Source organism: Leuciscus leuciscus, assembly GCF_965113295.1.
Source record: "Leuciscus leuciscus genome assembly, chromosome: 12".
Classification (NCBI taxonomy): domain Eukaryota; kingdom Metazoa; phylum Chordata; class Actinopteri; order Cypriniformes; family Leuciscidae; genus Leuciscus; species Leuciscus leuciscus.
Genome location: NC_138736.1, coordinates 37230521 through 37258209, shown reverse-complemented (window position 1 = coordinate 37258209; position 27689 = coordinate 37230521). Strand labels below are relative to the sequence as shown.

At 38.3% G+C, this 27689-nt stretch overlaps 1 protein-coding gene across 1 annotated transcript in view; it reads right to left on the bottom strand.

The window, feature by feature from the left end:
• Positions 1 to 27689, bottom strand: part of bop1 (BOP1 ribosomal biogenesis factor) — a 79601-nt gene that overhangs the window by 6439 nt on the left and 45473 nt on the right. Inside the window, exons 4-13 of the mRNA XM_082186948.1 lie at positions 16581 to 16735; positions 16383 to 16500; positions 13354 to 13455; positions 12681 to 12893; positions 11174 to 11335; positions 10017 to 10097; positions 9502 to 9571; positions 1585 to 1717; positions 794 to 974; positions 15 to 306 (exon numbers count right to left, since the gene is read on the bottom strand). Coding sequence (XP_082043074.1) covers positions 15 to 306; positions 794 to 974; positions 1585 to 1717; positions 9502 to 9571; positions 10017 to 10097; positions 11174 to 11335; positions 12681 to 12893; positions 13354 to 13455; positions 16383 to 16500; positions 16581 to 16735 — 1507 coding nt within the window. The remainder of the gene's footprint in view (positions 1 to 14; positions 307 to 793; positions 975 to 1584; positions 1718 to 9501; positions 9572 to 10016; positions 10098 to 11173; positions 11336 to 12680; positions 12894 to 13353; positions 13456 to 16382; positions 16501 to 16580; positions 16736 to 27689) is intronic.

Below are 27689 nucleotides of genomic sequence, written 5' to 3'. Positions count from 1 at the left end.
GTCTAGTTACGCACCTGCCGGGTGGACGGACATGCTTGAGATCCATTTGCAGTTGGCCATCAGCTTCTTGGTGAGCTCCTGCTTGATGAGGTTGTAGACTCGCACGTATCGCTGCGTGGCCACGAAGAAGTAGGGCCTGACGGGGTGGAAGGACACGCACTGCACCAGACCCTTGCTCTTGCGGAAGGGGTTCTGCGTCCGCCGTTTGCTCACCTGGTGGATGACCACCTGCAGGTTGCTGCTGTTGTCGGGCATGACGCACGCCAGGTAGTCGCCTTTCCCGTGCCACGTCACCTGCCTCACGGCCTTCACAGAGAGACGAGAGAGAGAACGGCAGAGGTCAAAGTCATTCTGTGGTAAATCCGCAGACGATTAATCCAATTATAACCTCAAAGACACGCTAGGACTAAATTTACTGCCGTTATTAACACCGGCTCGGCCTCTGCCAGTCTGCCAACGCGTGTCGCTGCTTTGCTTTTTCCAGTAGTTTTAATTGGACACTAGAGGCGTCTTAAATTTCTTTCCATTTCAGGAAAAAGACGACCACAGGCTTGTGGCTTCTGCCAATAGTTAAAAGCCTCTGGCTGCCGCTCACGTGAGGGACGGACGGACGCTCTCACAGGGGATACACGAAAGAAAGACATTCTCATTTCTATTGTTAACTGGAAAATACTGAACTAAACAGAGGAGAAATTTGCCTGGCTAATGGTTATCGTGATGATGTCATTCCTATGAATATAAGAATGAATGGTAACGCTTTACCATAAGGTCTCTCGGTGTACGTTTTGATTACCTTGGGGTGTTTGAGGACGAGGCGGTGACCCTGCTCGTGACCTTCGCCCTCTGAGACGGCCCACTGCACAGGCTGGTCCTTGGCTTCCTCTGGCTCCTCATAGGAAGAGATCAGCTGATCCGTGGCGGTGCACAGCAGCCGGTCGCCCAGGCCAGGGTTCAGGAGGAGGATCGTGTCATCACTGCACACAAACATCAAGTTAAATCTGATCCGTCTCTCATCTATCCTTATGTCCATGTATCTAACTAACCTCACTACCTAACTAATGACCTATCTATCTATCTATCTATCTATCTATCTATCTATCTATCTATCTATCTATCTATCTATCTATCTATCTATCTATCTATCTATCTATCATAACCTACCTAGCTATTTATCTAACATCCATTAAACTAACTAATCAACCAACCAACCAAAATAATAATGTTTATCTATGCATTGCATCTAACACCATTTATCTAACTTGCCTTCCTATTAACCAACCAACCAACCCACGGATGATTAATATGAATCGCTGGCTAAATAATTACAAATACTAATTTATATACTAATACTAATAATGTTCCTCCCTAGGAACATTCAGTTCTTGTAAATGTGTAACTCAAATTCTGAAATGAACACTTCTCATAATTGGCCTGACCAAATTAACTGCAGCTCTAAACCCATCCAAACTAATGCTGCACAACTTCTGCTGTAAAATAATAAACAGCACATAATGAAGGTTACAAATACAGATGAACATCAAATAAACCTTCAGATGCAGAGAAAGAGGAGGAGGCGTGTCTTACTAGCTGACAGCGACCAGACAGACGGCGGGATTGGGATTCCAGGACACGCCCTTCACGGCTCCGCCCACATCCAGTGTCTTCAGGCAGCGCGCCGTACTGACCTCCCAGAAACGCACCGTACAGTCATCAGAGCCTGAGGTCAAGGGGGCAAACAAACACGCTGATTCATACATACTCAAATTTGTTTACAATCTAGGATCTACTCAGCATTCTATAATGTTTCGGAGTGAAATGCCTTAAGTGTAAATGTGTGGACACAGACGTTCGGGATGCTGACAGCTCTAAGACCCAGTGGTCTCAAGAACAACAAAAGCGCTCTGTCAGCTCGATGGCACTTTGCTCTCATCGGCACACATGGAGGATAACTCATCCTCGCTCTAACGCAACCACTATAACACATACAGCAGTGCTTTGGCATGAGTGAAGAGTAATAATACAAGATTACTGTAGGTGACAGAGACAGAGAAGTCGGGTTTTTTAAATATATGTGTGCTACTGCTGTTAAGACGGTCATTATAAAAACAAAAAGCCATTTATGTCCATTGTATACATAAAGTGCGAGTCAAATGACTAATAATGAATAGCTGATTGTATGTTTTAACATGCCCTTTCCGGTTGCACTTTATTTTACAGTACATGCAATTGCACTTGCATGTACTAACAGTGTGCTTACCAAGATATTACTGGTAAAGGTAACTACAAGGGTTAAGGTTAGGTTTAGGGGTAGTGCCTAGTTATTACCCAGTTTTTGTAATTACAATAGTAAGTATAAAGTATGTACATGGGGAACAGGGCTGTAAAATAAAGCACTACCCCCTTTTTCAAAACAAATTAAAAAAAATCCAGCAAGTAAACAACTTGTAATTGAAAAGTTCGATTTAATTGAATCTAATCAATGTTAAATTGCTTTCCCAAGAAGCATCATGTCGTTTTATAAACTGTAAAACGTTACCATCCTTAAAGTAATGAAGGCATACAATTATAACACTAAATACAATATATTTATTTTATGGATGGCATAATGCAAATTATTAACACTTGACGCATTATTTATCTTTAAATTCACTTAAAAATCATCTTATCTAACGGCAAAAGGCTCGGTTTCATTTTCCCCATCCTCGTATCAGCCACACATCGAAATCTGCCGTAAAATCTCATTTTAACTTTTATACCTGCATGCTTCATAAACGCAGGGAAAACAACACGGGGGAAACGGGCCAGGCCCGGAGGGTGGAGTGTAATAACTCCAAAAGCCATAATCACTTTTTAAGTATTGAGCTGTATGGCGACAGATATAGCAGGAGGGACGGGCTCTGTGGCGGACACCCGCTGGCGGTCAGAGAGGCCTGTCTGGAGCACACACACGCCGATGTGTGTGTGTGTGATGCAGGGGACACCGAGACTTTCCTGTAGACGCTCAAGTATGGACTCTGACCATAAATAAGATGGAAATGAGGGTAATATTTGCCTTTATGGAGGGGAAAAGCAGCATGAATGTTAAAAGTCCATTTTATAGGACAGTAATGGCACTTTGAGACTGTAATGTGTCCCAAAGGATGACAGAAATGAGACGTTAAAGTCAACAAGAAACAGCATTTGCAACCCATTTTACTTCATTAACGTGTCATTTCGGATTGTAACAGAATATTCAAGAAGGAAAAAAATAAGTCTATTATAGGACAGGGCTTGAATTTATCGGTATTTGCTCATCAAAAGTGGGAATGGAGCCCGACCTGAATGAAAGCATGCCAAAAATGTTCACAACTGATTAAAATCGTAAAAGAACAAGAACACAGATTTAGGCAAACCAGCACAATTTTGATTTCATTGTACGGCTATTTTGTGTCTATAAATGGCTGAAAAACTACAATCTTTGATCTTTAAAAGAATCCACTTCCCATAGTTTGTATCCGGAAACACCCCGGTATGACTAGAGTTTCTCACACAGCGTCGTGTGTGTTGTGTAGCGTGTTTTTGGGAGCGTATGGATGTTCCTGTGGCTGAGCAAAGGCTCCCGCGCCAACCACTCCGATCTCTTTTAGCCGCTCCGTTAATTTGTAGTTGTGTTTCTGGACAGAGCCCAAGAGATTCATTTTTATTTTAAACTCCAGCTTTATGAAATGCACCCAATGTTCATGCTGACATTCAATCGCCACATTTCTTCATCAGTCTGTGTTTTTTCTCACAGTTATATCTCACCTAGAGCTGGGTGTTCACTATAGAGGTGTAAGATTTGTTTTCTTAATTTTTTTAACTTATATTCAGCAAGGTGACATTCAAAAGTGACATTAAAGACATTTATAATTGGCGAATAAAGCAGCGTTTCCATCCCATGTGTTCAAGAGAACAAAATTGTAACTTTCTGGGAAATGGGCGCAAAATATCTGTAATAAAAATGGAAATTGCTGCGATCGGGGAAGAAACAGTGGCTCTTTTTCCCTCAATCATAAATGACTTGTGTCTCAGAGCATGCAGGCGACACGCAATGAACGCTGTCATATTCTGTTGCGTTCGCGAACAATCACGTGAGACGCTTCTGGGAGGTCATTACACAAAATCATTCTGATGACAGACTTTGGCTCAGGCATTTCAGAATCATCAAACCAACATTTGAGATGCTGTGCGATGCGATTGGTCCGCTGGTTAGTCCAGTTATCCAGTCACATCTACTTTGAGTACATGAGTTTTTTCTAGAGGTCGACCGATTCATCGGTTTTGCCGATTAATCGGCACCGATAGTTGATTGGTGGAACTATCGTTATCGGCAAAATACATACCGATAGTTTTTCCTGGTTGCGTCCGTTGCTGGAGCAGCTGAGAAGCGCGCGCTGTCATTCATTACACAGTAAGAGAGAGCTGAGAAGGGTCTGCTGGCATCATGCAGTACAAGAGCGGCCTCTAGAGGTGTAATAAAAACTATCGCTGATGCCTCGTGTTGTTTATTTCGACACGTGATTCTGCGTGCTGCACTGAGAGCACACGCTGCGTGGAGAGCGCTGACATCAGATGCGTGTTTAAAGCACCGACAGCTAAAAGGTAGCCTCTATGTATACAGTACATTTAGTCATATCATTATAAAGCGATTAATTTGTTGACTAAATGCTGCATTAGTAGAGAAAGAACAGCACAACAGTATGTTTGTTTGCCTTCGAGGCTGAGAGGACGCTAACATTAGTAGGCTACCTCAAGCGGTTAAAACACTGACAAAAATAAACGTAAGTCCGACCCGAATGTTTAATGTCACAATTGTTACCTCTATTTGCATTAGTTTATATCGAGCTGGTCACTTTTATGCATTTAATATGCAGAGAAGTTGCATATTTAAAGCTAGAGACGTAAGATAGCAAACTGATGTTCATACAGCCGACAGAAACATAATAACAAATCAGAAAAGCATTCGATTTCGGTTATTTTTTCATCATCACTTTAATACATGTTTTGTTATTTTGATTAGATAATCATCAAGTGTTTATAAAATAGAAGCAAAAGTGTGAGACTATACATTTAATATTTATGTCATTTCAATGCTCTGGCATTGTAGATATTTAAGCATGACTGTTTGGATTTATATGACATGATAACACTTACAATAAAATTCCATATGTGACATTAACTAAGGTTAATAACTTCTGTATAAGGATTGTTCATTATTTGTTAATTAACATGTAGGCTACTAATACATTTTTAAATTAAGGTTTTTATTTGTTAACCATAGTTAATGCACTATCAAACTAACATGAATGATCAAGGTGCAATTGTATTGCTCAAATATTATACCGATCAAATTTTGTTACTTTTTTATTCATTAAGTTGGCTTGAAAAATAACAGTTTAATAGTTACATTTTGAATGTAACTGGTTTTATTTGTTATTTAGAGTATTACTTTTTGTTTCAGTTTGAATGAATGTCTTTTATTGACTTCAATATTTATTCATATTATATATTTATTTCATTTAGCATGTTTTCATGGTTCAATACAGTTTTATTATTTTTATAATAAAGTTCAGCACTGTTTTACTTGGAGTGTTATGTTTGTTTTTATCCAGTATCAATTTTAAAAACTATCGGTTGATTAATCGGTTATCGGCAAGTATGGCCCAACCTAACTATCGTTATCGGTAAAATCCACTATCGGTCGACCTCTAGTTTTTTCGTTGCACATTGAGGGCTTTATTCTGTAAATGTGTTTTCATTGTAGTTCAGTCTTTTTATCTGATACAAAAATGTATTCAGTTCAATTGAGTGAATACGTTTTATAGGGGTATAGAATTTATGTGCATCATGGCATTTCCATAATGGCTAAAAATAGCTATAGAATTAAATAAACTGATAAAACATAGCTATTGATAGTAATACCAAATATTTCTTGAGCAGCAAATCATCATATTAGAATGATTTCTGAAGGATCATGTGACACTGAAGACTGGAGTAATGATGCTGAACATTCAGGTTTGATCACATGAATAAGTTAGATTTGAAATTATATTTAAATAGGAATTATATCTCATAAAATGGTGAGCATTAGAGACTTTTCCCCCCAAATTTTTCAACAGTATATAATATATAGCATCTAGCCACAAGTAGTTTTGATTTTACAATGGTTTTAAATAAAAATTAATTAATTTAGTGTATTCATTAAGCACACACTCTCACACTCACATATTTGAGACCCCTTAAACATGGTAAAATCACTGCCGTGTATGACCTCTGATGACCTCTAGTGTTTTTCTTGCTTCATTAATAAAATCAATCAGTTCAAAACACTCATATCACAAATAAATGAGTTTCCAGAAAAGGAGGTCCGCATTGCTTAAAGCAGAACATGCGGATCACAGCGAGTTCATGGTGTCCTGAGTGACAGTCAAGCTTCAGTTTATAATGTCACCGCTCGTCTTGGTTTTGCCACATCATTAGTGAGGAATGCCCGTTTGAGGCTCTCTCGGGCCATGATCTGAGCTCTGTAAACGTAAATATGCACACAGTCGTGTAACCTCAGGCCGTCCTCACCGCATTCTCTCATGCCGTACACTGCAGTCTGACTACAGCGCAAAAACTGTAACTGTAGGTTTCACGTGCTGTAATTGCAGCGTTTTCGTTTTGCAAGACTGTAAACAAAATTCTTGTAAGATTCTCATCATTGATCCATTTCTGAAGTCTTTAGAAAAAAATGACAGAAATCTTCACATCTTCTAAATTTGGTCTCTTCAATGTGGGAATTTCCACTTATATCGTCGTTCGGCTGAAAATTGTACGTCTGAGCACTTAGTAAAGTACAGTACGAGTTACATGCCAAAGTTATAAGCAAGTTTAATACTTCGATTTCCATGCAAAAGTTTGAGGTCAGTAAGATACTTTTATTCCACAAGGAAATATTAAATTTAAGACTTTTATTTTGTTACAAATTAATTATATTTCAAATAAATGCTGTTCTTTTGAACTTTCTATTCAAAGAATTAAAAAACAAAAAAAAACAAAAAGCACGACTGTTTTCAACATTGATAATCAGAAATATTTCTTGAGCATCAAATCATCATATTAGAATGATTTCTGAAGGATCATGTGACACTGAAGACTGGAGTAATGATGATAAATTCAGCCTTGATCACAATTCAGCATAGAAAAGAGTTTTTTTAAATTGTAATGAGTCACAATATTGCTATTTTTATTGTATTTTCGATCAAATAAATGCAGCTTTGGTGAGCAGAAACTGAACGTTAGTGTATGGTAATACATTTGATCAAATCACTAACCCTAAAGAACCAACTGATGCTTGACCTAGTAAACACCACTGACAAGAACAAAAACAAATCTGTAGAGAAAATTGCTGGCGTTTCCTGAAATTTGCTGGCATTTGCAACAAATTAGTCCTGTTTTTACAACCACTGGCTGTACAATCTTTTCACAATAAGACTTTCCGACTTGCAAAACCCAAATCAGCAAATGCAAAATTGGAAAACCCAGTATGCAGAGAGCGAACAAAGACCTGGGACAAAAGACTCACTAGTGCTTTGTCATCAGCGCCCAACCCATTGATATGGAAGAAATTATCTCTATTAAACACACACACACACACACACACACACACACACACCAAACAAACCAAAGGAAAGTTGGGCCGGCCCAGGGCGAGAAGGGTTGCGATGCTTGGGAGGTTGTCAACTGCCATTTTTTACTGTGGGAAAGGGCATTTTATTACTGCTTTAATATATTTTATAGCTAGACAAAAGAGCAACCCCTCACTGTAGTGGTTTTGCATATGCGCTTTATGAAGTTCTTTGTTATGGACGGCTGAGCAGATATTGCCACTAAAACTGCAACCAGCCCCCATCTACACTCTTTCCCCTGCTTATCTGCCTTATTTGAACACCAGCTGCAATGCATTCTGGGAACCCATTGCCATTCCGCATCTGAAAGGCCGGTATTGTTACCTGGATCACCTCATTCAAATCAGATGGGCAAATTCAACCACATTTTCATACTGTACGAATATCATTTGGTTTCTGTGGATTTGGCCACACCGCTGCCATTGGTCACCCTGAGTGAAATTGACTGCTTGTGTTATTAAAATGATGCTTTCTGCTCGCTTCGTTCGAGTAATTTATATCCCCCTCGAGTTAATAGCAGTCAGATGGCGTCCCTACTGAGGGAATACTCGGGATTATAGCGTGCATTTATGTATCTAAAGGACCTCAAACCTAAAATACGGATAATGATCAACAGACTGCACTCGAGAGAGAGGCCTTTCCTCCATTATGAATGAAATATTTTTATAACGACACAAATTATTCTCACAGAACTGGAATCACATTCGCATTTTCTCCTTATACTGGGGGGAAAATCGAGATTTAGAAAGTGTTTGTCCAGCATTCAAAATGACAAATAACTCAAAACGGACACGACAACAAATCATGAAGCAGCTAACAATAAAGCAGGGCTGCCAAAAGCCATAAAAGCACAACTGAAATCCATCTAGAGGGGGGAAAAAGAGAGCCGTCACGCGTGGATCGTGATTGATTTATCCGCGGAGCGGAGCGCCAGTGAATGTGGACATTTGAGGCGCGTCTGTGCTCATCCTGGCTCTGCCCGGAACCGCAGGCCCGTCCGAGTCTCTCTCATCTCTGAACGGGTCGCTCGCCTCCCTGCGCCAGAGCTCTGACATCATGGCGGGTGAGTGAGGAATGGTTTCAACAGCTTGTTAGCTACCGCTGAGGTAAGAGCGCTCAGACAGACTTCACCTCAAATGGTCCAATCACACCTCAGATACAGAGCAGGGGACGCATTTAACATGACAAACATATTCCTGAATCTATCCTGCTTCAATCATAAATGATTTTACAATCACACACACACACACACACGAAAACATACTTATATTCACAATCTAGCCTGCCCTTGAGTGCCATATTGCTTAAAAACATAATATAATTTTTTTTATAGAAACTTATCTAAAACTATGTAATAAAAACATGATATATATATATATATATATATGATAAAAATAAATTTATAATATAAAAAATAAATACATAAATCAAAATATATATATTTTTTTATATTTACGATAAACACATACATATATAGTCATATAATTATAATATATATAATTCATACTAAATTGTAATTATAGAATAGAATTATATATAAGTTTCATTTAAAATATTCATAGAAAAAGTCTGTATTAAATACATCTGTCTGTGTGTGTGTGTGTGTGTGTGTGTGTCATATATATATGACAGGAAGATCGATGGGAGAAGAGATGGATATGAGACTGAAACCTGCATAGACCATTCACGCACCATGGTGCAATGTGTCAAGAGTACATGCAGAAACCACTGAGCCACGGCTGCAACAACGTCTTTCAATAATCACAGTTTCAGCTGCAATATCTGCATAACAACAGGAAGAGACGAGACTCACCGGATACAAGCCACTGTCCGCTGGGAGAAACGCTGATGCTTCGGACCAGACTAGTGTGTCCGCGGTACACCTGTCAGACACACACACACACACGTCAGAGAAGAAAAGCAGACAGAGCAAGATCATTCCAGGACACGTTCAGGACTCTATTATTTCACATTAGCCCCATTACCAGCAAACATATTTGGGTGATTTATGACCTTTTTTTTGTTCTTCTCTAATCCAGTCCAAAAGAATGACAAACCCTGTTTCATGTCTGCAGTTTTACAGCCACGGCTGTCTGAAAACGCTAAGGTTTCAACAACAAAAATATTCGTCTTCTGATCTTTTTCACCCACGCGGTCCAGTAAGTAATACGGTTTCCTGTTTAAATAAAATCAAAGCTCACTGTCCTGCCATTATAAAGTCTAGTCCAGAAATATCACAAGTTTCTGATCTACAAGCTGTTCCTCGGGCTGTCATCATCACAATCAGGCTGTACAAACTGATCCCAGGCCAGCTCAACACTGACGTACCAGAGACTGTGTGGTTGGGAAGGGCTGCAGGTCTTTGGGTTTGGGAAGTTTGGGAATCAGGTCTTCTGGGTTCACATTCACCTGGACAAAGAAAACAAAAAACTGGTCAATATTGTCGTCAGATTGGAAGACAAGCACAAAAAACAATAAATGTAACGCTTGAAATTCAAGAAATAATGAAGGGAAGAGCTCAGTTTTATCACGTCAATGTAATTAGATTGTGAAATGTTAAGCTCTTATATTATAGGTCAATATTTTTAAAACTTCTTCATGCAAAAAAAAACAACTAATTTTGGAAAGGAAGAAATGTATTGCTTTTTGATGAAAAGTTATGAAAAAGTAAACTTTAAAGTGTAATTAATTTACATGTATGCATTTAGTAGACGATAATGTGCAAAGAAGTGCATTTCTGATCACAAAAAACAAACAAACTTTGGAACAAATTATGAAATTGGACAAATTTAAAAATGAAATATTCCTTATAATTAAAAAAAAAAAAAAAAAAAAAAATTATATATATATATATATATATATATATATATATATATATATATATATATATATATATATATATATATATAAAAATTAATATTGATCATGCCATAAAACTTTGTTATTTATAAAAAATATAAAAATTATTGTATATAGTTATAGATAACTATATATATATATCCAAGGTCCATAAGATACTTTTGTTTTTGAAAGTGCATTTATTTGATTGAAAACACAGTAAAAACTGTAATATTGTGAGATATCATTACCATTTAAATTAACTTTTCTATGTGAATATAAATGTAATTTATTCCTGTGATGGCAAGCTGAATAAAAGTAAAAATTTCTTTAAAAAAAATAAAAATAAATACTGATACCAAACTTTTTAACAGGAGAGCATGTAATTAATATCTATTTTTATTTATAAAAAAATGCAAAATTTTTCTTGCATTTTTTTCCACATCAACAACTCAATTCAGACATGTCAATCACTGAGGAACAAAATTAATCTAAGACGAATTATGACAATCATTTTTGTTGTTGTTGGCGATTTCATCATTCATAACTCCGTTTGGTGACATCAATGGTACAGAAACGGCACAGTTGATTTTTAAATCTGGACTGTAGAGTGTATTTGTACGGGACAGGGTGTAGAGGCGTCTCACCCTCATCTTACGCTGACGGGGACACAGGTACAGGTCGAGGCAGCGCTCGAAGCGCTCGTGGATGAAGCGTGAGTACGCGGGAACGGCCCGCAAGCAGGCGAACTTCTGTGGCAGGAAACTCAACTTCCTGTCCTCGGGGTCCTGCTGCTCCCATGCCAGTCTCTGAACAACACACACACAACACACACACACACACACACAACACAGAACAAACGTTAGGGCAACTCTGACAAAAGCCGGACTAAAGAACAGGTGCAGTCAAAATTGGGGTCAAAATTTGGTTGTATATAAAGATTAACTAGCAGAGGGGATGCACGTGTTCCCTGGAGTTAAATATAGCATGTAAAACAGACGCAAATGACTTATAGGCAAATTGTACAGGCCTAATGGAGATGGAGTTGGAGCCACAGGTGTGAAATGATCTTGGCATTTAGCCAGAGACATTTTAAAGGAAGAGATCAATCGGTCTGTTTACTCACACTCCTGTTGTGCCTAAAGACTGATCCTGCTGCTCTGCTCCAGCTCATAGTGACCAAAGCTCAACATTAAACTAGTGCATATGACTTATTCCAAATCTCCTGAAGTCATATGATATGTTTGCGTTATTCACTGATTATCTTCTTTTATGTGTTTAATAAGAGACGTTTTTCTCCTAGTGCATCATTTACATTTATATTTTTATATGCATTATTAATGAACGTATTTCCATTTTGACTCGAGTTTATGCACATAAAACAGATGGAGTGCAAGAGTGAAAGACACTGTAAATGTAATATTTTAATTAATTAATTCATATTAATGATAATTATAAAATTATACATATACATTTTATGTAGTTTTATATTTAAATATTTTTTCTTGGGAATTAAATTAGAAAGGCAAGGCTGCATAAATGTAATAATATTAATAGGTAATAATAATGTAATACATTTTAATATTAATTGTAATTATAAAATTATAAATTTTAATCAATAATATATTTTAATTAAATATTTTTTTCTTAAGTGTTAAATGTATTAATCAGACTTAAAACTGAGCATTAAACAGATGAGAAAAAACAGAAAGGAAGAATAAATTTAATAATATTTTAATAGATTAATACATATTTTAATTTAAAAAATATTTTAATTGGAAAATATAAATATTAATTTATACAATTTAAATATTCATAAATGTATTTGTATTTATTTTGTAAAAAAAAAAAATCATCTATAAATATATTTTAATTAAATATTATTGTACGGTAAATTTTGGTTCTAAATTGACCATATTTAAATGAAATCCTACATCTAATGCAAGTAAAATAATATTATATATACTATAACATGACTAAGAAAGGGATATAAAATATTATATTATTAATGCAATTGAAAAATAATAGATTTTTATCTGAAAATGTTGCACCAGTCTGATGTCATCGGATGACTTTTATGGTCCGTTTTTTTAAGTAGTTGCTGTCTGAAAAAGCACCATGAACAACAGATGTGCCATATTTAGGTGAGCGCACCTCTTCCTCCGACATAAGGTATTCTGGAGGAGGATTGTATGACTCCTCGTGCCCAGGAAGTTTCATCTTGGGCGCTGGGACGTGCATTTTGTGGCGTCCCAGGATGCTGTTGGGGTCCTCCTTGGCCCACAGGTCGTAGTACTGCGGGGTGGTTTCCTTGGGTCTGCGTGGCTTGATCCAACCCATCTTTATGGCATGGACCAACTTACTGACCTAATAGAGCGAGAGAGAGAGAGAACGAGATGGATGCAGTGACGGTACAGTAGAGAGAAAAACACACGCACAGTAACACATCATTGTCGTGATTGAGAGCACATGTGTACGATCATTACTCAAAACACTCGCTGCACACGTCGCCAGTTTTAACTGGTTTGCTGCAGGAAACGCATTACATATAGTGACCGGAATCAGCCGGAATATCTAAAGAGGGAATCTTATTTTTACCGAAACGTTTGCAGGTTTGATTTCCAATTTCAGATCCCCATTATGCCGGCGTTTCAGACCTCTTTCCACTTTAAAAACTATGTGGGAATCATTATTGGTAACGCAGCACAGCTGGGAGCAGTTAGCAGACGAAACATGACTATTCTCATGCCGTTTCCTTTTCACAGTAAATATACGCTTTCACCATAAACATAAAACGTAAGGTGTGACAGGGACAGCCAATCTTTACCTTCTCTTTCTCGATAAGCGATGGAATAAAGCTTCGTTTGTCCTGAGGCCTGTTGGTGACGGGGTGAATCATCACTTCGTTGGAGAAGAAGTCGACCGCAGGCTAGAAAAACAAACAAAACATTAAGAAATCAGAAAGAGGAGAACTCAAAGTAATGGCAAAGTGAAAAAAAAAACCATCAATATTATCCCAAGGGTGTTTAAAGGTGCGGTAACCAATGTTTTACACTTAAAAAAAGGAAATTAAAAGTCATACATTTTTTTTAAATAAAAGCTCAGATGGAGAACAAGAACCCGTCCTGTGTAAACGGCATCTTAACACAGTAAAGCACAGCATGCTAAAACCCCCTCAGTTTTAAAAGACCCCAAGAGAACTTGAATTTTCTTTGGTCTTTTCGATTTTTTGACATTTATATTAATACGGAGAACAACGATCACAAACTCGAAAGTGAAATTAAAACGCGAGCTCCCTGATGCATGCAAATTAGGCTACATTCAATAGCCTGTCTCCCGATATCAAACCTATCTTAGGCTGGGCCGTGTAGTGTAACCACCTCTTATCTCTGGTCTCTGAGACACACTGAATATTTGAGAGTACTTTGATTATGATTGCACTTATTGTTTGCACTTAAGACTAAGAAAAAACTTATTTATACTTTTTATTTCTATGTTCAATTTGTGGAAACAAGTTCAATTAGGAGGTCAGACACAATCTCAATCAGAAGTTCTGGAAACTCATAACTCATGTACAGAAAGGTCTGAAGAGACTCGTGTGAAATCATACAGGAGAGAAGCCAGTTTGTTTTAGGGCTGGCACTTTTGTTTGATTTTTGAGAGACATAAGTGTTCATTGAATCGATTGTAAAATCGATTTTCCATGTCTAAAGACGTTTCCATTTTAAACACCAAATATGGGCAAATCCACGGACAACTAACAGGCATTAGGACGAACGTAAAGAGGCTTGAGACGCGCACAAGTCAGCAAATATTCCTGATGATTTATTGGCGTGAAGTTTTGTGCACAATGACAAACAGGTGTGCAACATCCTCGAAAAACAATAAGCAGAGTGGACTGCCATATCATAAATGTATCTGCATAAACGAACCTGTATCTGTATGCATGAGACTGTCTGAATACCGGCAGAATTCTCAGTTTTGTTGTAAAAAGAGACATTATGCAGAAGTATAATTTGCTGTTATGTGTGTGTGTCAGAGCCTGCAGTCGCTGTGTGATGCGTGTTCGCTGCGGGCGTATCGTGACGAGCTGGACGCGCTACGAGACCGATAAAATCGATTTTCGAAACTTGCGTTGGTTGGTCCGATCGATTGTGCAATTTTCGAACATTGTACAGTGCTTGTATATTGCCGTCTTTCAATGTATATGATAATTCACACTCAGAAACTAGAACTGAAATGACATTCATTATAAAATTAGTTAAAACATTTCAAAATGCACCTGCAGACTATATTTTCAGTCATGAATTTTGTCATTGAGTGTTGTGAATTCTTTACATTGTATGTCTTTAAGTAATATCTACTGCTGTATTCTATATCTTTTAAGGGTGTATTATGTAGAATACTTAATACATATGGAAAGTATGTAGTACGTGATTTTATTGGATGCGGTTTTGGCATAAGTGACGCATACGTAAGTTCTCCGTTACGCATACAGAGCTGTCAGAATATGACGTATTTTTTCCTGAGACAAAAGTTATTGACGAAGTGAGTTTATTTCCTGACTTTATATTTGTAATACTGGATGTTTATCCTGATGAGATTATCTCTAACATTAAGCCTGTAAGTCGTGGCTGTTTCGCAATCTTTATGTATATTAGTTTGTCATGTGAAACGCACGTGAAAGTGCCGTTAGCATCGTGGCTTATCTTGCTAATATTGGCCATACCTCATTTAATTATGCTTATGCATCTGTATAAGATATTCTGTATTTATTATACTTTAATACCATAATGAGGACGCTGTATAATGTACCGTAAGTTGTTTATATGCTCTTTTATATTCTGTTTACTTGTTTCCTATTCTGCTAAACACACTTTGAGAGAGCTGTTGAAATTGGTTATGTACTGTTTATCACAACAGTATGTGGGCATGTATGTTTAACATTTAGTTATTTATTTATTTCTGTTTGTTTGATTATTGCAGAAACTACCTCCAATGCATAATTTTGTGTTCATATGGTGAAACCCTGCACATAACAAGGTGCAAGAGATATGATGATTCCTACTCCCTGATCAGAGTAATGAAGTGGTTAAGACCATTAAAGAACCGGCATTTAGTGGGACAATCCCCAACATTGAGGATTTCTTAAAAAAATCGGTGCAAAAATCTTGTCTCATCTAGTTCTCGTGAACCTAATCTCATGTCTCGTGAGCACCCCTAAAACAAATAAATAAATAAATAGTTGTAATGTACATTCACGCATACATACACGTATAGTGTATATATACACACACACCCCGAACACAACCAAATAATTTGTATTCTGTTTAATTTGGCAATGTGAAACTGAGAACATCTGGCCTATCAACCAGACACAACAAGTCCCAGTCAGATGACAGGTGGCTTTTTCACGCTCACAGTCTTTAAAGCCTGTCTGAGGTCGACTAACTGATCACAGACAGACCCAAATCTGGAGTGACTCACTTCCTGTTTGTGCCAGAAGAGACGGCGATGCACAGTTAGCACTGATGCTTGTAAAGTGAAGCCGCTAAACGACGGCCTTGACACCATCCAGACTCATTCCCTCCTGCGCTGTTTTTCTTATCACGGCTAATTGTGCTTGTGTTTATGTTTCGCTACTTCATTTGTCGGTGGTGAGCGCAGACTGTGGCTTCATAAATGAGTAATTCGACGAGGTTCATTTTTTCCTCATCGTGCGCTGGGGTTATTATCTAGAAGCCGTTTAAAGAGGTTTACACAGACCAGACTGCAGATGTTAAGGTGACAAATTCTGTTACTGTCGGATCTGCGTTGAATTCAACACCAACAGAGCGGAAAACCAGACCGAAATACCTCGTATTCGTTGAAGTTGACGTCACCGAACTTGCCCTCCTGCAGACGGTGCACGAGGTCCACCTGCTCATCCGACAGACGGATATCAGCGCCGGTCATCTTGTCTTGGACGGTACGCCTAGTAATGACAGGAGAATGAGTGAATAACCAATTATAGAGGTTGAATGACTTGAAATGAATGTTCCAGACGCTCCTCACCAGTAATCGGGATTGTCCATCTTGTCGAGAAACTCATCCAGTTCATCTTTGTTCCTGATTGGCTTAAAGATCTTCTTGCCGTCCAGGTCATATCCGATGTGGGGATAGTCCTTGTACCACTCCATAGGGATGTTGCCGACTGTGTTACGGATGTCCTGTGAATAGACAGAGAAAATGGTAAAAATCAATAGGGAAACTCATTTTAAATACTATATAATATTACACACACAAGCAAGTAAATATAATAAAAGACAATATATAAAAATGATATTAAACATAATACAATATAGAATTGTATTCATTCTTTCTTTCTATCTATCCATTCATCAATCCATCTTAAATATTATGATTGTATTAATAATATTAAAGAAAAATGGGAAAAAACTGAAAACAGAAATTATAGCAAAATAAATCAAATATAAAATAACATTTTATAATTAAAATACAATAGCAAATATAATACAACAAAATGTAAAAGTTGATACAACCAAAATCCAAACTCAGAACGAACTCATAATATAATTGAGAAAAGCAGTGAAGTCTAATGCAGATTAATAAAAAACAAGCGGGTAAAAGTAGAGTTTTTAATAACTTTACAATAAAGAACTGCAATATTAATATATTGGGATCCAGATATCAATATAACATTGTACCATCAGTTGCTTCCCACCCCTAGTAGACTTGTTTTGCTAGTCTCGTCTCACACTAACCAGTTCTGCTATTGTCTCTACCAGCTTTACTCGCAGTCACAGGGTTAAACCAAGCCTCAGTCCTGCAGGTGCAGAACATTTCAACTCTCTCTGTACTCAAGCTCACTAACCCACCCCACTTTACAGTACGCCACAAGAACGTTACACAACTAGGACTGCTAGCTAATAAACCAAACCGAGCTTTGGTCTGAAAATAGAGATCTCTTTGTCTGGGAAGGACGCACACACAAACACACACTGGTAACGGCAGACAGCTGAAAGTTCTCAGAGGTTGCGAGCGCCACTTTAAAGCGAGGCCTACACCTGTGAGTGATTTCAATAAAAACACCCCTACCATATCCAATTAGGTCCGAGTGGGCAGAACTGTCACGCTTTCACACACACAGCCGACAGCAGCTGCGCAGGCCACGCCCACTCATCTTCAAAGGCTCGCGTCTGATTGGCTGACATTCTGATCGTAATTTAATCTAAATGTCTACGAGACACATTCACTGTAATCTCAGTGTCTGGCCGGGTGAAGTGCTTGTGTTGCCTGACACGATTGGCATCCTTGCCAGTTTGAAGGAATCAGTGCCAAGACGGGGAAAAAAAAGAACGACAGAAGCAAAGACTTGCTAATCTGATACTTCCTCTGCGGAGGCGTTACAGATCGTCACTGGATCTTCACACAGTTTCAAAGATGAAAAAATGAGGGACCCTTAAAGTGCTTCTAGCACTGAGACTAACAATTTGGTCATTTAAACAGAGTAAAATCAACTAAAACCAGCCAACTTTCAAAGCATTGCTTCACATTTGTTTGAGCTTCCCATCTTGACAATTTGTACCCAAATGTTGTAAGTTAAAGGGATGGTTCAGAGAAAAATCAGCCTAGGGTCCTTTGCACCATGACCTCGAGCCAAACTAAGCTTCCCTTTGGTCGAACATTATTAAAGTTAGAGCTTATTTAGAGATATCAGCCGGATGTCTTAGTGCAGGCGCTAATGGATCCAAGGTTGTATCTCGTAAATTACTCCACTAATAATGCCCAGAATGGTACCAAACTTATACAGTAGTACAAATAGGTTCTGTACTCATAAAACGAGGTATTGGAAAGTTTGTAAGTACATCAGGAGTTTATTTAAATAACACTTGCCTGATGGCTAATGCTACCGCTAACCCGGACGTCGACGTCACTTCAGTGATTTGAGAAAAGCACGTAAAAGTCATAAGCCATCCGGCTGATTTCTCTAAATAAGATCTAACTTTAATAATGTTCAACCAAGGGAAAATAAGCTTCTGGGGGGGGGGGTTTGGCTCGAGGTCATGGTGCAAAGGACCCTAGGTGGATTTTACTCCGAACCATCCCTTTAAGTGCAAGCTTAAACAAGCTTGTCAGCACAATAAAAGTGGGCAAAAAATATCTGAGAACAACATAGTACAACTACGTAATATGATTACACAATCTTTAACATTTGAAATAATATTTAAAAAAGGGTGAAGATCATCACTTTTGGCCACTACTGTATTTAATATAACAGAAAAAAAATCCAGCAGTGAATAATGTAGGGTTGATCCTGAATGTATTAACTGCATTTTGATTGCAACAAATTAGACCTGAATATAATTATTAGTAGTTATATTTATATTCGAGACATAGATTGCCTTAATTATGTCAGCAGAAAAAAAAATATATATGAAAAGCAGTTTATTTAAACCTCATTCACATGGACACCTGTTCCCGGATAACATCACTGCTCATTTGCATTGAACTTCTCAAGAGCTCGGCTTTATGCAAATGAGCAGTGATGTGATCAGGATTTCCAACAGTCGTTGTCGCTCACAATGTCGGAAATCGCATTTTATTTGCAGCAAAATGGTGGGTTGAGTTATGAACATAACTCGGGCATAATAAGCTCAATAAAATTCATTTGGGATTTCATGACTAGGCTACAGATTGCATTAGATTTATAAAAAGGTCAACGAGGTCAATCTGGGCTCTCTAAGTGGGACGGTCCAAGAGAACTGGACACGAGAAACATCAGATGCACAGCTCACCTGCTTTCAATTGAGCGACTGAACGCTGCCTTTATTACGTGTCAGTCAGTCCACAGCCTGAAAATCTGCCCCTTTTACCACACGCTCTTATCAACTTCCTGTTCAGACTGCGGTGGGGACGGCGAGGGGAGATCGACTGCTGATTGTGTGTGTGTGTGTGTGTGTGTGTGTGTGTGTGTGCTTCGAGGGAAGACGGTCAGAAAACTCACTGCTGGCAGCCTGCACCTCTACGCCTGATATTTCCACACCACATCATTAAACTCCCAGAGACAAGTGGAAAAAATTCCCTCTTCGTAAACCACCTGAGAAATCAGACTGTCAATCCTGAAATATATGCGCAGAGCTTTAGAGGACAGTCTTCGTGACATTTATCAGCGTTGAAAAAAAGTCACTGGCTGAATCTCAATTCACATACTTCACCTACGCACTGAAAGTACATACTTCACTGCTGATGGGAAGTACATACTTTAGAGTATGCTGTGCAACAGAAGGGCAGTACTGGGATTTAATTCAACATCATAAAATTGTGTCTTTATTCCATCAACTCCATATTCATAACTATGTGCTTCTGCATGCAGTGTTACCATCTAATCATTAGCATCTGACTTATTTCATTACCTCAAACTCTAATACTCTGCTTTTAAGGTTCATACACTTCAGGAGCATTTTACTGTACCTCTTATGTAGTGAAGTGGTTGTGAGAAATAATAGGCTATACACTGCTCAATGATTGGATCATTATTGCAGTGATTATTATATTTATAGGATGTTATATGTTTGGCAACAGTTCTTCTAACCCTAATTGATGGAGTGTGTAGCTTTTCATTTCTTAAACAACCATGTAGGAAAGGAAGAGACATCATGGCCATATTCAGGATAACAATGTCAAGATTCATCAGGCTCAGATTGTGAAAGAATGGTTGTGAGGAGCTTGAAGAATAATTTCCAGATCTTAAACTCATTGAAAGTCTTTGGGATGTGCTGGAGGAGACTTTACAGAGAGCTGGACTCTTGCATAGACAATACAAGATCTTGACCAAACATTGATGACCCTCTTCTTGATGGAAGTAACATCACAACATTTATTTCCATCAAGAGGTGCAAAAGTTTTTGGTCAAGATCTTGTATTAACAATGCAAGAGTCCAGCACTCTGCAAAGTCTCCTCCAGCACACCCTATATATATCCCATATAAAATACTATCAATATACATAAAAGCAGGCCAACAAAAAGGAGAGCCTTAGGCCGAGTGTCCACCAAAGCGTTTTTTTTCACGCGGCTGGCGTATCTTTTCAATTGTTTTTAATGGGAGCGCCGCGTTTTTAAGCCATGAGCGTAACAAGACGCTGAGCGTTCGGCGTTTCTTACAGGTCGCCGAGAGTTGAAGAATGTTTAACTTTGGGTAAAATGCAACGCTCATCACGGTCACCCAACCGTCCAATCACAGTGGAGGAGGGGCGGGACTAATACCACACCAACCAACTGCCACATTCTGCTTGTACAATGTCAACAGACGACAACAACAACAAGCATAATAACGGGAAAAAAATCATTTAAAACAAGAGAAAATACATTGCATTGTATCGACATTTTAATATAGAATCAACACAGAAACAAAATATGTGTGAAATGAGATACTAGTAACACTTTCGCGGATTTTCCGTATCATAACAAGCAAAGTGTCTCAACTGAAAAAAACGCAATGCTGCCAAAACGCTCTCAAGCGCCCATAGCTAGGTGTTTTCAGCAGAGCGCCTAGCGTTTTCAGCTGGCTAAAAACGCTTTGGTGGACACACGGCCTTAAAGGCTAGCTCGACCCTCCCTCCTCCTCATCCCATAGGTTATTGGCTGGAACACTGTTTGTTATGTTTCGTGGTCCAGGCTGGGCCAGTTTGTTTTTGTTGCCGTTTGTGCCAACGCGTTTTTTTTACAGTGTGTTCAGGGGACAGGCAGCTAGCGGATAGTGAGGAGATGGTTGCTGTATGTGACAAAAAATGTTTCAGCCTAAAAAAAATGCATGACATCGCTTAGAGCACCTTCAAGTTTAAAAAAAAAAAAAAAAAAAAAAAAAAAGAAAAAAAAAAGGGAAGTGCAGATTGTGATGAGGTAATGTTTTCTTCTTTACGATGTCTCTGCTAGGATGCCTCACCCATGAAACGGATTCTTTACAGGACGACATCAAACAGAGCAGGTCCGCCTCTCACAGAGGTGCCCCTTGATTTCACACGTTTCACAGGCCACAGAGTGAACATGACCCCCCAGATTTTCACGAGGGACACTCGTAAAGGGGCCTGAGAGACCCTGGAGAGCCGGAGAATTAGGCCACACTGAGAGCCACAAACCTCACTGAGTAGCAGAGCTCACTAAACCGCCTGCAATGAGGGAAATGCACCAGTGTGTTGTGTAGCGCTGATGCAAACCTGAATGCTGTGTGTTGTGTAGTTAGATTGAATAAAACTGCTCTGCTACTAAAGCATTACTTCTGGCAACAGATCATGGGTTTGATTCCCAAGAAATGTACTTTAGGTGATTAAAACTTATTTTACATTTTTCTCTATTATACTAATGTATAAATTACCAACTAAAAGAGGCAAAACATTGGTTTAACGTGTTCTTTTCCTTCTCAAAGACACACTAACACAATTATTAATACAAACATTTAAAACAGATGAGACTTCAGAGCTTTGGATTGATAAGATCAGACTATATATGAAGAGTTCAGATGCAAAAGCCTCTAAATGCCATCTGAAATTTTCTTATAGAATGATCATTTTTATCAAGCTTGTATATTTAAATTCAATAATTTCACTTAAATGGCCATGAAGATTACCTACTAATTGTCATTTAAGTGAAATTACTGAACTTAAATATACAAGCTTGATAAAAATGATCATTCTATAAGAAAATTTCAGATGGCATTTAGAGGCTTTTGCATCTGAACTCTTCATATATATAATCGTATGACTTCAGAAGACCAGTGTTATGTTAGTATAAGATAGTTTTTTGGTAACACTTTGCAATAAGGTGTCATTAACATTAATTAACATGAACTAACAATGAACAATACTTCTATGGCATTTATTAATCAGTGTAAATCTCAGCATGTACTAATACATTATTAAAATCAAAAGTTGTATGTGTTAACATTAGTTAATGCACTATAAACATTAACATTTTTATTACTAATAACCACCATTAACAGGTTAATAAATGCTGTAAAAAAAAATTTGATTTTAGTTTTTAGATTTTAGTATTTTGGTTTTTAACTTTAATGATTTAGTAATTTCGTTGCATTTGTCATTGTTGTATACAAAATGTCTAAGTTTTTATAAATTTTTATTTCAGTTTTAGTTATTTAAGTACTGGTACATCAAGAAATATTACAGATTTAATTTCAGTTAGCGATAATATCCCTGAGGAAGACTTTGCAGAAGAGTAATTTGTACTACGTTTATGGTGCTTTTCTTGTTCTCTTTGAAGCAGCAGCACATTCATTTCCATGAACATTTCCTTTAAGGCAGCTCAGCAACAGTGAGTTTGGTGTCAGTCAGCGTGCAGACGCAGGTTGCCGAGAGCTCCAGCGGTGAATGATTGAACGCGTCTGATCATTAAACGGACGACTCAAGCAGGTGGCCTGCTTTTGGAAAGGACGCGGCTCTCTGTGGGGTTCCTCGGGTTCACAGGCCAAAGAGGCATCGGCCCGTCAAGACGCGTGGTGGCAGTTGCATGACAGGTTAATCCATCAAAACAGGTCAGGAGTCCTCAAATACCCCAATAATAACAGGGTAAAAGAGGCCGTTCTCTCCGTGATATCCATAATCCGCTCGGCCAGAGCTGTGGGTAAAAATAAAGTTGGTGGTGCTCTCAGAGGAGCTGAAGGAAAATCCGCAGGTCTGTCTTTCAGGAGTATCGCTCACATTTTCCGCTCCTCGACACAGTTGACCTTTGCCTCACGGTGGCGGAATTCCTTGGCTGCGGGAACATCCTTGGAAATGCAGCATGGAATTTGCGAAAGTTGTGACTTCATCTTTCGTAATGAGGTCAAATCAAGAGATCGCAATAATATGGCAAAACAAACAGTATTCAAAATAAATTCCGCAAGAACGGTTTGTTTGAATAAAGGAGAGTGTGTATTTTAACTAGTGTGTAGTTTACCTCATGCAGAGGTAAACCAGAACAGATACGCTGTTATAACCTAATGAAAAGTGATGTTGTATTTTCCAAGACTTACAAAACAGATCCTTGTGGTCTAGGAGGTGTGATGGTGCATAAATGTGCAGTGGAATGAATGGAAATGAGGCTGAGGCTGAAGAGTTCCTGATACTTTTGTTGATAGGAATTGAAAAAAGACAGGACATGATGGGGAAAAGAAGGGAAGGAGATCGGGAAGTGGCACAAAGAGACAACACAGCTAGTCCAAGGCTCCACTGAGAATGAAATAATCTGAATCAATACAGGGTTATCAGGACTGAAGTCCTCCAAACACTAGGGTGACGCTAGGGTGTTATGGTTAGAGATGAGATTAACTAAAATACTTTCAAAATCAACCAGCCATAACATATTGGCCAAAAACATCTGAAAAACAGGCTTCCCGAGAGGTTTGGTTTGTCTGACAGGTCATTACGTCATGAGGGAACCCACCGCTTCTTCAGCTCGAATGAAAAAAACAAAAAAGGAAGATGACTCATAGTCACTTTTCTCGACCTGAAGCCGTCTAGACAGAAGGAAAGAGCAGACGGCTCAATGCTACCAAATGCATCAAAGTGTTCAATGCCCATTTCCAGCAGACGGCTCCAAGCCGCAGAGAATTGCCTCCTGACACAAAACAGAAAAGATCTCTAACAGGAGCAAAACACACTGGAATAATGACACGGGACACGGCGTCTTTCCGCAGAATGGAAATTATACGCTTGCTGAGAATGCTACGTCACCGTTCGCCGCGCTGCCAAAGTGAGTCAGGCCTACGCTCGGATTGGTGTTTGAAGTCGGACTGAATGGGCTCATGGGACAAAGTTGCATCCTCCCAGTGTCAGTAAGAGTGATTCAGGTCAGGCTTGCGTGTGTGAGTCAGGATGAGCCGTAATCCATCGTGGCAGAAGACCGAGCTGCTTGATGAAGGTGCAGAATCGCAGCTACAGCAACTCATTCATTTTTCTTCAGCTCTACTCTTCTTTCCGCATTTCTCCTTCGCTCAAAGCCAGAGCGCAAACCATCCCACCAGCGTGCTGTCATTTGGGAGCACTGAATGGAAGTTGTTTTTGGAGCGGGAACCGCATGCCTGGAAGTGAAGCATTCCCGCTCGGCTGCCTGACCGAATCCTGGAAGTGCGAGGGAAAATATATATACGTATTCTCGAAAAGAGTAAAAAAAAAAAAAAAAAGAAGGAGTCTGCTTTCATTTGCAATACTATGTCACACTATGTGCCCAAAAACATCTGCAGCTCATCGTTTACGCAACTGTTTGGGGCCAGTCTGGCTGGCAGAAAATCACGAGTTATCGCCCATGTTTTAGTACCAGGTTATATTAAATAATTGAATAAATAAAATAAGAACATAAATACATAGAAAATAATACATTAACTATTTATTAAAAATAATAAATAGGAGAAAATAAAAGTAAATGAATGATTTAAAAAATAAGCAGATTTCTTTTGACAAAATACATAATTGAATGAATTAAAAAAAATTGTAAATTAATCCAACTTCAATAAAAGCATAAAGTTAATGAATGATTGAAAAATAAGTAAAACAAAAGAATAGGTAAATAAAAAATAAATCAACAGATAAATGAAAAGTAAATGAATGAATAAAACAATAAATATTGATAATGATAAATAATGTGTTAAGAAATAATGAATGAATGAATGAATAATTAAATGACTGAATAAAACAACAATAAAATAAATATATAAATGGACAAGAGAATAAAGTAAATGAAAATATAAAAAAAGTAGTACACATGGAAAAATAATAAATAAAATAAATAATTAAAAAATGTAATACATTAATAATAAATATAATAAAAACCTCAATAGAGATAAGAGTAAACTACTTAGTCAATAAATGAGCAAGCAGATTTCACTCTGCGCACACAAGTGTCCTCCACAGCAGGTTTTGTAATAACGGATACGCTGCGGTCAGACTCCGCTGGATGATCGTCTGTAGCAGCACAGACAGATCGAGACGAGCACATCTGCTTTATTTCTCAAAACACTTCTTCGCTTTCATGGATCTCATCTACGGAGAGTCAAAACGTCACGTCGACATCCAAAGATGTTCCTGTCGACGGATGCCAAACAAACAGCGCAGCGAAGACTCTGAAGTGACTGATACGGTGGCAGCCAGGTTTTCCCATGACGGCTAGTGAAAGCAATCATCCAGAGTGAATCAACACGTTAAAAAGGGACGGTTATTAAAAACATCTATATATTAGATCCAGACTCTGATAATGCCTTAAACAGCTGAAGGAGGCTTACGGATGTGGCGTATTGACTGCAGGGTTTGCGGTCGGAGTCCCTGGTCCCTGTACAAGCAGAGAGGGTCTATTAGGAAAGTGTGTTTGATACTTCAGACGTTTATGGATGTGTCTGGTTGACCAGGCCGATCTTGGGTGATACAGCACCTGTACGTCTCCCACCAAAACCACGTTTGTCAGATGGATGGCAGTGAAAGTCCAGAGGGACGACGAGACCCTTGTTTTATCTCAGAGACTGACTGACCACCAACACTGACAGACACAATCTTGAAAAACAAGAAGATTCGGAAAAAACTCATAAGAAAAAGCATGGCTTTCTATGAGATTATTCTCAAACGTTACGATTTCATTCCTGAAAGCAGAAATCGCAGATTTGTTTTTATTTTAACGTGGCACAAAAACATTGCATGATCAATGCTGATGACAACGGATGAACTTTGTAATTTCTGCACCATTATAGTGGTACCAAACTGCAACAATAATGAGTGTTTTAAACCATTTTCTGCTATTGGGAGACAAAAAACAAGTAATCCTGTTCCAAAGTCATGCAACAATGACAGATAGCAGCATTAACAGGATGCAATACCTTTAATGCAAAGCCTTCCTGTAGCTCAAACAGTAGAGCATTACAATGGTCATTGGTTTGATTCCCAAGGAAATGCATGATTTAAAAAAAAGCAAGAAAAAAAAAAAAAGCATAGCTTGAATGCAATGTAAGTCGCTTTGGATCAAACATCTGCCAAACGAATACATTTAAATGTAAATGCATACTTAAAGGCACAATATGGGATTTTTTCTCCACTAGGGGTCGCTAACCTATTTACAATAACAAAGGCGCAGATTGATGACGCAACATTTGCTATGAATTATGGATTTTGTCGTCAACGTCAAGCCGACCGATCTAATAATGTATATGGATTACTGAATACATCGATGCTTTTATCATGACTGTGATATGAAGCAGTTCGGGATTGCTAAGAGACAGCTATCAGCTCCAAACGCGATGCGAGTCCCGCGGATATAAAAGGAATATGGACATTTCATTCTACCGAACTACACGCAGAATTACTACTCACAGGTCAGTTTATTAGACAAATTAAACTTGAGAGGTAACGCAGCGCTGTTTCACTTGGTCTAACATTACACTATCACTCTAAACTGCATTTGAATGTGTTGAAATGTATGTGTTAACGTTAGTTTGCCTGTATGAGACTAGCAGTAAGCTAGATCAACATTAGAATAACATACAGATCATATTCTAACATTTTATCATTGTTGAACTATATAACCTTGATTAGTTTTATGTAAATGTGCTCACCTGTTTAATAAAGTACATGTAGGAGTTGTCGAAGTCTCGGACGTGGAGCTCTCGTTTATATAGTGTCCATGGGAGCTCTCGACATCTCGAAAACACCGCGCTGATATTGATTCTCGGTTTAGTTCTCCTTTTTTATCCAAAGTCTGCTTGCCATGGTCCATAATGTTTGAACGAAACAACAACAGCGTGCAAATAGACATTGCGAACTACACAGTTGTCCGCGTCAGTTTGGTTACTATCAGAGGGCTCTGGTTCATAGCTCTGGTTGCCATGGCAGCACGAGCGGAAACCAGAGACAACACGGATATGACGGCATTGACGGCGACAAAACGGAAATAAAGACACGGTCCGTGTCTTCGAATTAAAATATTAATTTCTCTGGATTTAGAAGTTAATTGGAACTGTCGGGATAATGTAAATACACAACTTTAAAAAATATATAACATAGATATAGTGATTTTTTATATTTTTAAATAAAAAAAATACATATTGTGCCTTTAACCGAAACTGTGATTGGTCCATAATCAAAATTGGTTGGTACTTGGACTTTTATTTGATTTCCTTCACATAATTG